Source organism: Corythoichthys intestinalis, chromosome 2 (genome assembly GCF_030265065.1).
Source record: "Corythoichthys intestinalis isolate RoL2023-P3 chromosome 2, ASM3026506v1, whole genome shotgun sequence".
NCBI lineage: Eukaryota > Metazoa > Chordata > Actinopteri > Syngnathiformes > Syngnathidae > Corythoichthys > Corythoichthys intestinalis.
The window spans coordinates 15515222-15528657 of record NC_080396.1 but is presented as its reverse complement, the minus strand read 5'-3'; the positions used below and the strand labels follow the sequence as shown (position 1 = coordinate 15528657).

Sequence of the window (13436 nt, the reverse complement as noted above, 5' to 3'; positions counted from 1 at the left end):
GGACAGCTGCGGCCTATAGTCCAGTGCGGCTTATCTATGAACAAATGCCGTTTTTGTGTCACATTTTGTGGGTTGCGGCTTATAGTCAGGTGCGCCTTATAGTGCGAAAATTACGGTACTTATTTCATGCAATTAAATGCAAATTTATTATTTAAAAATCATACACTGTGATTTTCTGTTTTTTTGTATTAGATTCCGTCCCTCACAGTTGAGAAGAACTTATGATACAAATTACAGTCCTCTACATGCTTTGCAAGTGGGAAAACCAGCAAAATCGGCAGTGTATCAAATACTTGTTCTCCCCACTGTACCAGAAATATCTTGCTTACCGGATGTGTCAAAAATACAATGCTCTAATTGTGTCTAATTCAAACAATGCACAAAAGGAACTTGCAAAGGTATCGGAACCTGTTACCACAAGTGAAAAATATGAAGTGACTGTTGAACGTCGTTATCCTGCACGTGACAGGTGACCACCTACAAGATTTGATTTATAACTAATAAGATAGGAAAAGCAGGTGGTTCTTTTGTGTTTATTTCAGGGACATGTTATGTAAGGAGGGAGGAGATGTAACATATTTATGTCACACTGCTGTTGCCGTAGTTGTGCCCTCCCTGTGGGTGTGGTATGTGCTTCCTGTGGGTGTGGTATTATGTTAGAAACACATCAAGGTGATGATTCGTGTGCACATATGATGAGAAGCACACTGAATAAAGAAGTGTTTTTCCACTCAAGTCTCGGCCTTCAATGTACGTAGCTTGAGGAAATACATAACACTATTTATTTTTCAGATTTCATACATCAAAGCTTCAAAACACTAGGCGAACCGGTGACATTACTAGTACACATTACTAATTCATTTTTATGGTATAAATGATCCTGTTATCTGAAGTACACAGCCTTTCCTCCTTGAGGTGGCCTTGCCGTGCTTTATTTGTCCATGCACTGTCTGGTCTTCTGAATAGCTCCGGTACAAAAAGAAATCGAACCTTTAAATTAACACATGCGCTGTATGACATTCCAGGATGCCATATATGCAAATCCTGTTGGTTTATTTCAATTTTCAGAATGCAAATTCAAGAACATTAGTTTGCAGGCACGCAAATCTCATTATCACTTGTCAAATACTATTTATCTTAAAGCCACGCCATGAAGCTATATTCCCGGGGTGCAGACGATGGGATTAAAATGTTCCCCTATGAAATTTGGCTGTGTTTATTTCCCTGACTGTGCAGCCGTTTGCTATCAACAATCCCAGTGGGAGGTTGGGAGTCTGCAGCCTCTGGCCTTACATATGTGCTGACAAATGTAAAAATTCTCAAGTCGTTGTTTTGCATGTTAACATCGAATCGTACAAGGCCCAAACTATGTTTTAATTATAACTTTTGGGCCTTCTATGCCTTGAGAAGTTCTGGACCATTCTAAATTCTGGACAAAGGTGGTAAGAGTAGCGTTACTTGTAAATAATATTACTCAAGAGTAAAAGTATTTATCCAAAAATGTACTCAAGTACAGGTAAAAAAGTATTTATTGAAAAGAATACTCAATGAATAACATTGTGTGTAACTTTTTTTCAGCACAACTATATGTGTATTGTGTATAAATACATATAAATACATGAAAGATAATCTCGACCACTCTTTGATGACTGCGATTTCTTTATCACAGCTCGTTCTATTACCATGTTTCACCCATAAAATCCCAAAACAATCCAGCTGTGGCCATTCAAAGCCGTGTCTTGACACTCGGTGATACATGCTACATGGAGTTTTTGGATCAAAACAAGGTAAGTATGCGATAATATCTCGTTAAAGTCGTGGCGTCTGTAATTCTGCTCTCGCGTGCGCTCACCTCCAGACAGGGTTTTGCTGTTTGAAAATGTTTTGTTTTTTAAAAATGCCCTCCTGTTCAAAATCAACCCCCCCAGAAAATTGAGATTTTAAGCTTTCCAATGTTGTATCACACATGCATATCGGACAATTTTAAAAGTTGGCCAAACTGAGGGTCTCAGAGCGGAATTTCAAGTCACCTGAGTGTTTTCCGCCATATGTATACATATGTTCAGTATGTTAGGGCTGTCAAACGATTAAAATTTTTAATCGAGTTAATTACAGCTTAAAAATTAATCCTAATTAATCGCAATTCAAACCATCTCTAAAATATGTCATATTTTTCTGTAAATTATTGTTGGAATGGAAAGATAAGACACAAGACTGATATATACATTCAACATACTGTACATAAGTACTGTATTTGTTTATTATAACAATAAATCAACAAGATGGCATTAACATTATTAACATTCTGCTAAAGCGATCCATGGACAGAAAGACTTGTAGTTCTTAAAAGATAAATGTTAGTACAAGTTATAGACATTTTATATTAAAACCCCTCTTACTGTTTTCGTTTAATAAAATGTGTAAAATTTTCAAACAAAAAATAAACAAGTAGCTCGCCATTGTTGATGTCAATAATAACACAATGCTCAAAGTGCTGAAACCCATTAAATCAGTTACACCCAAGCGCCAGGAGAGGGCGACAATACACCCAAAAACACAAGTAACAAATGGACATGCCACTGTGCTGTCATTTAAATCTGTTTGAGCGGGGCATGTGCGTTAAATGCGTTAAATATTTTAACGTGATTAATTAAAAAAATATTATTACCACCCGTTAACGTGATAATTTTGACAGCCCTAATATATGTGTATATATATATATATATGTGTATATATATATATATATATATATATATATATATATATATATATACATGTATACACAGTGGGGCAAATAAGTGTTTAGTCAACCACTAATTGTGCAAGTTCTCCCACTTGAAAATATTAGGGAGGCCTGTAATTGTCAACATGGGTAAACGTCAACCATGAGAGACAGAATGTGGGGGGGGGGAAAATCACATTGTTTGATTTTTAAAGAATTTATTTGCAAATCATGGTGGAAAATAAGTATTTGGTCAATACCAAAAGTTCAATACTTTGTTATGTACCCTTTGTTGGCAATAACAGAGGCCAAACGTTTTCTATAACTCTTCACAAGCTTTTCACACACTGTTGCTGGTATTTTGGCCCATTCCTCCATGCAGATCTCCTTTAGAGCAGTGATGTTTTGGGGCTGTCATTGGGCAACATGGACTTTCAACTCTGTAGTGGACCAGACATACACGCGGACACTGGTGTTTCAACTTAGGTAAAAATTCCATTTAATAAAGTCACAAAATAAACAGTTTAACACAAACCTTGGGCCCAACATAACAGAGGCCAACATAACAAAAGGCTTCAACCAAACTGACCTGACCTCCAGACACATCTCTGTGGCTGTTTAAATCAGGGCGGACTCTACTAACGACCACCTGAAGGAGGTATGACGAATTAACCAAACATTTTCAACTTACTGAACAACAACAGATGGAAAATATACATATATTCAAACAATAATTAACAATGTGCATTTAAACAAACAGTGAAAACTTTACTCCAAACAATCAAAATTAAATCAACTTAAATAACCCCCCTTCAGTATGGTAGGTGCCAGATCTTACACAGCTGTGGTCATTAACTCAAATTGGCAAATAAAATCTAATAGGCATTAAGACATATATTAACTAAAGTGTGCACCCATTAGAAAATACATGTCCAAAAAAATATCACATAAACAATTAACTAAATCTTGAAACACTAAATTGTGGTGGTAGTGGTAGCCACCACAAACTCCCTCCACAGATTTTCTATTGGGTTGAGCTCTGGAGACTGGCTAGGCCACTCCAGGACCTTGAAATGCTTTTTAGGAAGCCACTCCTTTGTTGCCCTGGCTGTGTGTTTGGGATCATTGTCATGCTGAAAGACCCAGCCACGCCTCTTCAATGCCCTTGCTGATGAAAGGAGATTTTCACTCAAAATCTCTCGATACATGGCCCCATTCGTTCTTTCCTTTACACAGATCGGTCGTCCTGGTCCTTTTGCAGAAAAACAGCCCCAAAGCATGATGTTTCCACCCCCATGCTTCACAGTGGGTATGGAGTTCTTCAGATGCAATTTAGTATTCTTTCTCCTCTAAACACGAGAACCTGTGTTTCTATCAAAAAGTTCTATTTTGGTTTCATCTGACCATAACACATTCTCCCAGTCCTCTTCTGGATCATCCAAATGCTCTCTAGCAAACCGCAGACGGGCCTGGGCGTGTACTGGCTTCAGCAGGGGGACACGTCTGGCAGTGCAGGATTTGAGTCCCTGGTGGCACATTGTGTTACTGATATTAGCCTTTGTTACTGTGGTCCCAGCTCTCTGTAGGTCATTCACTCGGTCCCCCGTGTGGTTCTGGGATTTTTGCTCACCGTTTTTGTTATCATTTTGACGCCACGGGGTGAGATCTTGCATGGAGCCCCAGATCGAGGGAGATTGTCAGTGGTCTTGTATGTCTCCCATTTTCTAATAATTGCTCCCACAGTTGATTTCTTTACACCAAGTGTTTTACCTATTGCAGATTCAGTCTTCCCAGCTTGGTACAGGTCTACAATTTTGTCTCTAGTGTCCTTCGACTGCTCTTTGGTCTTGGCCATAGTAGAGTTTGGAGTGTGACTGACTGAGATTGTGGACAGGTGTCTTTTATACCGATAATGAGGTAAAATAGGTGCCATTAATACAGGTAACAAGTGGAGCCTTCTAAGACCTCGTTAGAAGAAGTTAGACCTCTTTGACAGCCAGAAATCTTGCTTGTTTGTAGGTGACCAAATACTTATTTTCCACTCTAATTTGGAAATAAATTCTTTAACAATCAAACAATGTGATTTTCTGTTTTTTTCCCCCCACATTCTGTCTCTCATGGTTGAGGTTTACCCATGTTGACATATACAGGCCTCTCTAATCTTTTCAAGTAGGAGGACTTGCACAATTGGTGGTTGACTAAATTCTTATTTGCCTCACTGTATCACTTAATTATAGTAGGGTCAATTCTATCCTTAAAATATATTAAAAAAAAGAAAAAACTCAATATACAAATACAATACAAATAAGGTTGCCTGAAAGTTGGTGGGGTCAATTTGAGGATCCTGTAAAGTTGGTAGTGTATGTCCCTACCGCCCCTATGCAAACCTACGCCCTTGGTTTGGACGTTTATTGCTGTCAATGGCAGCCAATCGGTTTATATGGCATTACTGATTCAACTGATTTTTATAAATAATAAATGAACGCCCCAAATTAAATGTAATTGATAAATTTGTCTGATAAACGTTTGTTTTTATAGCAAATTACCTTTGTGTGCTTCTGTCCATGCACCTGTATCGACACCTGTTTCTTGATAGATAGATAGATAGATAGATAGATAGATAGATAGATAGATAGATAGATAGATAGATAGATAGATAGATAGATAGATAGATAGATAGATAGATAGATAGATAGATAGATAGATAGATAGATAGATAGATAGATAACATGTCGAGACACAACAATGATATTGACGGGTTGCATGTGATGATAAATGTGGGTCAGCGTGTAATCTGTTTTGAGCCATAATGCGCTCAACTGGACCTGCTGTCAGATTCATAAAACTTGTAAACTCCGCCCACTTGACAGCCGGCGTCTGTTTACAGAAAGTCGCGGCGGCGGCGGCGGCGGCGTGGTGGTGGACATGTCAGCCTCGGGGAGCTAGATCACTGTGCCCGTGTTAAATCTGTCACATGTGGCCGCGCGCTTATTGTGACGTCGAGGCTTTCTACGTGACCGACAGCCGACCGTAGAAGCTGGGGAGAACGCCTTTATTCGGGATTCCGCTGTCACACGCAATGGCGAGGCGTAAAAGGCGCAACAACCCGCCCGAGCATTGTGCTTAAAGCCCCAGCCGGGAGCGAGAGAGCCGCTTCCTGCGCCACGACGACATGGACAGCCCGGGCACCGAGAACCCAGGCAGGGCTGCGGAGTATTTACAAGAGCTCAACAAGATCATCGAGACGCAGCAGGAGTTGCTGGAGAGGCAACGGGCGCGGATCGAGGAGCTGGAACGGCAAGTGTGCGACTTGTGTACGGAGAACGGCTGCCTGAAGGAGCGTTACCAGCGGCACCTGGCGAGCTGCAGGCTGCTGCAGGGCGCCGACAGCCCGCACTCGCTCGGGGCCATCCAGGAGCATATCACCCATGACAAGTAAGTCCTAAGCCTCTTTGCCTCCTGGCTCAACATTCACTGCAGCCAATGAAGTTGGCTCTCGGTGCTAAAATTGGAGCAGCTGTGTGTGCTTGTTGGTGGACATTTGTGGTTTAGACTTGGCACAGAGAAACTTTTTGTTTCATATTTGGATTGTTAAAGGTAGGACCATCTCTAGATCCCTAGGCTGGCAATATGGTGAAAAAAAATAAAAGATGGATAAATAAAGTGTAAAGTGCCCCCCTCTTTTTTCCCCCCTAATAGTTCACAAAAACGCAAATAACAAATATCGTAAGTAACATACACTATCTGAAAACCAAATTAAACCTGAAATGTGCAAACTTTTTAGAAATTTAAAAACACAACCAAGTTAGAAATGGATGACAATAATTTAATAATTGCCAACACCTGTTCTCATACCTGTCAACCCGAGGCCCTTAATTGGCAATCTTACAAATAGTGACGTAAGCCCTTACGAATTGGTGACTCATTTTACAACGTTGTATATAGCGTGCAATTTGAAACAAAAATAAAACTCAATTTTTAAAATAATATGAATTTATTGGTAATATTGTAACATATAACCTGGTGCAATCAAAGAACAATATCTTCAGCTACATAATGATTACTAAAATTTAACAGTGACTTTTGTTATAATTGTATGTAGCACTTTTAACAATTTCTATCATGTCTTGATGGCTGCACTTCATGGCACTTCAGATCGTAATTCAGTTTGACTTGTAGGCAGGGGTGAAAGTGGGCCAGAACGGTCAGGAATGCAGTTCCGGCATACGATTCAGGGCTGGAACGCAGTTCCGGTATAAGATTCAGGGCCAGAACGCAGTTCCTGTATACACTGCTTTGATACCGAAAATGTGACAGCAACTGTCAAAATGCTATGTAAAAAAATAAAATAAAATACAAAGCTGCCACACATACATTTCATCTCCAAGAATAAAACAATCTACCAACATCAGATTTACATACACAAGTGTTAACAACAAGCATAATAAAGTGCTTATGTAGCGTGATCCGTTTCCACCGATATTTGTTATTTATTTTATTCCACGGACGGCATGGAGGTTTCCCCAGCTGCTGCAGCGATCTGAGTCTGACGATGACGAGTCACGTTAATGTGCGAATGCACGCAGCAAAGCAAAACGCCTGGACTCATTTATCCATTCAATTTGCTGACATACTGACATGTGATCACCAGAGATAGTTAGATTTGATTGGTTCAAATGTGCATGTTTTCTGAAACAGCAAAAAAAAAAAAAAAAAAAAAAAAAAAAAAGGGCAATGCAACAGAAAATGGATTAAGTCTCTAAGAGCAAGCAAAGAGTTCAGGAGGCTTATTTATCTTATTTAGTTTTATTTGCTCTGATGGGGAGGTTCAGAACATCTTAGCTGTCAATGTGCACTTTGGACTTATATTTGTTCATTTATGTTAGGCTACCTATTCATTTCCTTATGATTTAAATAAGTCAATGTTTGCGTGATCTTCAAAATATAGTCCATTTCACTCTGCATAAAAGAATAGTAATAATGCATAATAAAAGACATTTGTACTTATTTTTCTTAATGTAAATCAGGGGTGTCCAAACTTTTTTCAAAGGGGGCCAGATTTGGTGTGTTAAAAATGTGGGGTGCCGACCTTGGCTGACTACCTTTACGTAGAATAATATTAGGGCTGTCAAATGATTAAAAATTTTAATCGAATTAATCGCAATTCAAACCATATATAAAATATGCCATATTTTTCTGTAAATTACTGTTGGAATGGAAAGATAAGACACAAGACGGATATATACATTCTACATACAGTACATAAGTACTCTATTAGTTTATTATAACAATAAATCAACAAGATGACATTAACATTATTAACATTCTCGTAAAGCTATCCATGGATAGAAGGACTTGTAGTTCTTAAAGATAAATGTTAGTTATAGAAATTTTATATTAAAACACCTCTTAATGTTTTTGTTTTATTAAAATTTGTAAAAATTTTCAATCAAAAAATAAACTAATAGCTCGCCGGACCCAAGCGCCAGCAGAGGGCGCCAAACACAAAAAAACAAGTAACAAGCGGACATTACACTCTGCTGTGATTTTAATCTGTTTGAGCAGGGCTTGTGCGTTAATTGCATCAAATATTTAAACGTGATTAATATAAAAAATTAATTACCGCCCGTTAACGCGATAATTTTGACAGCCCTAAATAATATATTTAAGCAAATTTTAGCAAGCCATTCTGTGTGTCACATTTGCTTCATTATTTAAAAAAAATAATAATTTCAACAATCTCGCAACTAGCCTAGTGGCGTTCTCTTTCGACTCTCGGGCTCTTGCGAAATACTGCTGCTGTGAAATTAAACTAGCTTCAAGTTGCTTCAATTTCTCGTTGCGTATCTTCCCTGTAATCTTGTCGTACATGTCAGTGTGTCATGTTTGGTAATATTGCCTCACATTGAACTTTTTAAAAACAGCGGCTGTCTCTTTGCAAATGAGGCAGACACGGTTGTTGCGTATTCTAGTGAACAAATAGTCCAATTTCCACCTATCCTTGAAGCGTCGGCCTTTCGCAGTCAATTTTTTTTGTTGATTGTCGCCATTTTAGGAAATTAGGAGTATAGGGTCACACGGGATAATGTTGCTTAGAGTGCTGCTGCCTTTTAGTGGGTAAATGAGGAGCAGCATTCAGTGTGTAAGCTACTTCATATGCTGGTGGCAGTACTGCTGACCAATTTATTAAGTCTGTGTGCGGGCCAGATGTTATTGATTTTATGACAGAGGCTGGGGGCCGGATGAAATTTGACCACGGGCCGCTTTTGGCCCCCGGGCCGGACTTTGGACATGACTGATGTAAATTAATGTATGTATCTTTATCATTAAAAACACAACAAAAAGTAAATGTTTTTGTATGTGTTATAGAAATAACTGACCAAGATGGTTTTCTTTATATTTCAGTAGTTTTGACCCCCCCCACCACCCCCACCCCCGCCAAAATACATAAATAAATAAATGAATAAATAAAATTTCTTGCTCGGTGGTGACCTTCACGTCGGGGAGTTCTGGCAAGAAATTCTAACCACTTTCACCCCTGCTTGTAGGTAGTTCGTTAGTGTGTCCAATAATAAATGAAAAAGGTCAATTGATAAAATTAACTTACTGATGCAATCTTTGAGTCAGGGAACATTACATTTGCTAATTCTGAGAAGTGATCAGCAATATTTGCGGGAAAATTGTGTTCGGCAACAAATTGGCGGAATAAAATCTCCGCTTTCGTCACTTTTCATTCTTCAGACTTCATCTCTATGACCAGTGTTGTTAATTTTACTTTTAAAAAGTCATTAATTACAGTTACAAATTACTTCTCCCACTTAGTAATTGCGTTAGTAACTCGGTTACCTAAATGGAAGAGTAATTAGTTACTTGGCAAAGTAACTGGTGTTACCTTTCATGTTTTTTTTTTTCATTTAAAAAAAACAACAACAAAAAAACAAAGTAACCTTTGCTATGTTTGGAAGTCATTTAATGTTGTGAATCAACTGTTAAAGTTGTTAATATTGCTCCTGTTTTTGCATTGCTTCCCTTCTGTCTACTTTCAACATGTGAAAGTTTTATAACTGTTCCATCATTTAAAGATAGATTCAAGTAAAGTTTTTGCCAATTTAGTATTTTAGAAAAAAAGTTACTTAGGTTCGCTAGGAAGGTTTACTCTAACAGCCTTTCTGAGAAGTCTACTGCTTTAAAATGGCGGCTGTTTACTAACGCCACCGAGTTTGTCATTTCGCATGTACAGTAGTTCTATATGCATGTGATATCTAGGCGTAGATTGTAGGCTGTCGGCTACAGTCAGGAAATATTGGAGCCACCTAGCCTAACATTGCGTTTGCTACAGCGTCACAACAAACTCTTCTCTCTCCGTGTCTCTGACATTTCTCCCGTCATTGAACTAACGTAGTAACGCATAGTAATGCACACTGTCTCGTTGCCGAAACCGTGACAAAATCCGAGCATTTTTTGTTTCATATCATTTTTGAGGGGACTTCTAAATCAGGCTGAGGACAGCTATAATTTTCGCCAAGATCCATGGAATATGGTACGCCCACCGGTATGGTGGCTCTTTTGTACAATTAGCGTCTTTAGTGGGGCAAATTGAAACTCCGCTCACCATTTTGGCGGTGCTCTCTGGCATTTCATGGTCCACATTTTCAAACCTTGGTTCTTGCTCAGTAGTTGTTGTTGCTTTTGAAAGCTTAGGTTTGAAAAAATTATGTATATCCATCTTGCCTCATTGGTCCTCGGGTGGTTTTGGCTAACCAAAGCGAATGACCTTCTAAGGTGCTAGTCACATGATTTGTTCGTAAAATAATTTCGAACCATTATAAAAATATTTTTTTGTTCATTTCATTCATTTTTGTTGTTTGCTTTATTGCTTTACAACTTTTGTTGACAATATTTTACCGGAAAACTCAAAATTTTTAAATCATATATAGAAAGGCAATTACTTAATTAATTATAATCTGAGCTCTGAGAATGTAATCACGTCTTCTATATACAGAAGTATTTTTCATTTTTGTCTTTGCAAGCTGTGTGAATGATTGTGTGAATATGTATAAGATTATTTTTTTAGTCAATTTTGTTTTTTTACTTAATTGAGTTGTAAAATATGACCTGCTTGTGGTCATCATGTTTTGAATTTTCAATTGTCTTATTTTTTGAAAAATAATAAAAATATGGGGGGAAAAAAAAAGACTCTAGCGACATAAACATGTCATCTGTTCAACCCTTTCAATTTGAACCGGAGAGGAACATTAATGTGGATGACAGCAATGTCGATATTTCACAGAACGAGCAGCAAAAGCAAAATGAACAGGAAAGACAGGATGAGATGTGACGAGAGTGAGGAAAAAAACTGTGTTCTGCCAAAATGTGCTACACTGGCGAAACGTCTAACAAGAGGCGAATTTGACACCCAAAGTATTACCGTGCGCTTTCAGCTTGTTTTGTTTAGATGCATACAGACAGAAGATACTAAAGATGCCTTGAGAAAATACTTAAGTATAGTAATATCAAATAAGTGGGTTTAAATATGCTATGTTACTAATGTGGTCAACAGATCAACAATCTGCTTTAAAGGTACCGCAAGAAGGCATAATGCTCAAAAGTATAACAGGGAAACATGCAAAAAGTATTTTGAGGCAAAGAAAAGGTAATAAAAGACTCAATAAAAACACATAGTAAGTACTTGGCATTTTTAACCGAATAGAGCATGTGTTGGATGTCTCACCGCGTAGAAGAAATTGTAGTAATCCAGTAGAGTTCATCGAGTAACAGTGACAATCTACGTCATCACCCCGAGCGTCCATAAAACATGGCGCCTCCGTAGGTCAAAACATGTACTAATTATAGATTTATAAATCGATGGCAATATATAATGTGTTTCTAATAGGGTTGTTCCGATCATGTTTTTTTGCTCCCGATCCGATCCCGATCGTTTTAGTTTGAGTATCTGCCGATCCCGATATTTCCCGATCCGATTGCTTTTTTTTGCTCCCGATTCAATTCCAATCATTCCCGATAATTTTTCCCGATCATATACATTTTGGCAATGCATTAAGAAAAAAATGAATAAAACTCGGACGAATATATACATTCAACATACAGTACATAAGTACTGTATTTGTTTATTATGACAATAAATCCTCAAGATTGTATTTACATTATTAACATTCTTTCTGTGAGAAGGATCCACGGATAGAAAGACTTGTGACTTGTGACTAAATATTGCCATCTAGTGTATTTGTTGAGCTTTCGGTAAATGATACTGTAGCCATGCCCAACTGCATCATGGGAAGTGGAACCATGACTGTGCATAGTGCTACCAATTGATATATGTTCTCTGCGTTGGGAAATAACATAAGGGCTTAAGAAAAAGATCAATTGCTACCTTGCTTCCCCACATTGCTTCCCATGATATTTCTAATCGTAGGGAGAGGGATTGCACGGCTTTAGCCAATTAAAAAAAGGCTTCAAAGGCTGCCAAAATTCACTCTACTCATTTTACGCTGCCTTTTATCTCTCTATATAGGTAAAACGGCGCCATTACAGATTAAGCGCGACAATGCGTGAGTGGGTCGTGCAGCGCATGTATTAATTGCGTTAAATATTCTAACGTGATACATTTTTTAAAAAATTAATTACCGCCGTTATCGGGATAAATTTGATAACCCTACCTCAAGCCTAAACTAAAGACTCTGGATGAGTGTAACATATTATGTCTGTAACGTTAAATATAATTAGAAAACAATTAAAAAATATATATATTAAAAAAAGGCATGGCCGATATTTTTTTTGCCGATTCCGATACTTTGAAAATGACGTGATCGGACCCGATCCTGATCGATCGCGACATCTCTAGTTTCTAATAACATATTTTAGTAAAAGAGAACAATTGTGGCTTATAAACCCCATTCACGTGACTTCACAACTCAGCCCCCCTGACTTGAGCCGCCATATTGTCCGTCAGCTCATCGTGTTTACATATTACCGCTACGTACATTCCTCCTATTACTCCGTGTTTTTCTGCTTGTCTAATGAATCACCGCCTAGTGAACGAACCCCAAAACCTCCTGACAATCGTTAACATTGATTAATCAAAATGGTGAAGGCATGTGTGGCAGTTGGTTGTAGTAACAGAGAAGATAAACGGTCATTTGTGTGCCCATTGTTAAAAGGGCAAATCTCTAAAGCAGCACGGTTTGTTTATCTCGGTCCATGATGCGTTTGTGTCGACAGCCGTCAGACAGCGGCGAAAACATCAATAGTCGTGATGCCAACACGATCGCAGACATCAGCAGACGGAGACTACGAAGCTCGTCGCCACGGTTGTTGTGCCGAAAAATAGCCGCCCCGCGTGAAACGTCCCCCCTGACGGGAACGCCCACACGGAAACGACTTTCTTACACCGTGAATATGTATTATTTTACTCTGCTTGAACTAATAAATTTTATACTGTAAATATTTATTATTTTACTCTGCTTGAACTAATAAATGTCATACCTGTGTGATTGGGATATGATCGTGAAAACCTGTAGACTAATACATTTCTGTTCAAAGATGGTTATGTGGCCCAGTCCACGATTTGTTAGTAAAATACAGTACTAATATTTTGTGTTATTTAATTATTTATTTAAAACTGATTTTACAGTCGTAAATCCATTACTGTAATGCGTCCATGAAAACATTTGATTTTTTCACTTCACTAAAGCGT

At 38.2% G+C, this 13436-nt stretch overlaps 1 protein-coding gene across 3 annotated transcripts in view; it reads left to right on the top strand.

Moving 5' to 3' along the window:
• LOC130930991 (IQ motif and SEC7 domain-containing protein 1-like) overlaps positions 1-13436 on the top strand; it is a 343354-nt gene that overhangs the window by 6560 nt on the left and 323358 nt on the right. For all 3 annotated transcript variants that reach the window (XM_057859405.1, XM_057859412.1, XM_057859451.1), the window contains exon 2: positions 5610-6157. In XM_057859405.1, the coding sequence (XP_057715388.1) occupies positions 5895-6157 (263 nt within the window). In that variant the 5' untranslated portion in view covers positions 5610-5894. The remainder of the gene's footprint in view (positions 1-5609; positions 6158-13436) is intronic.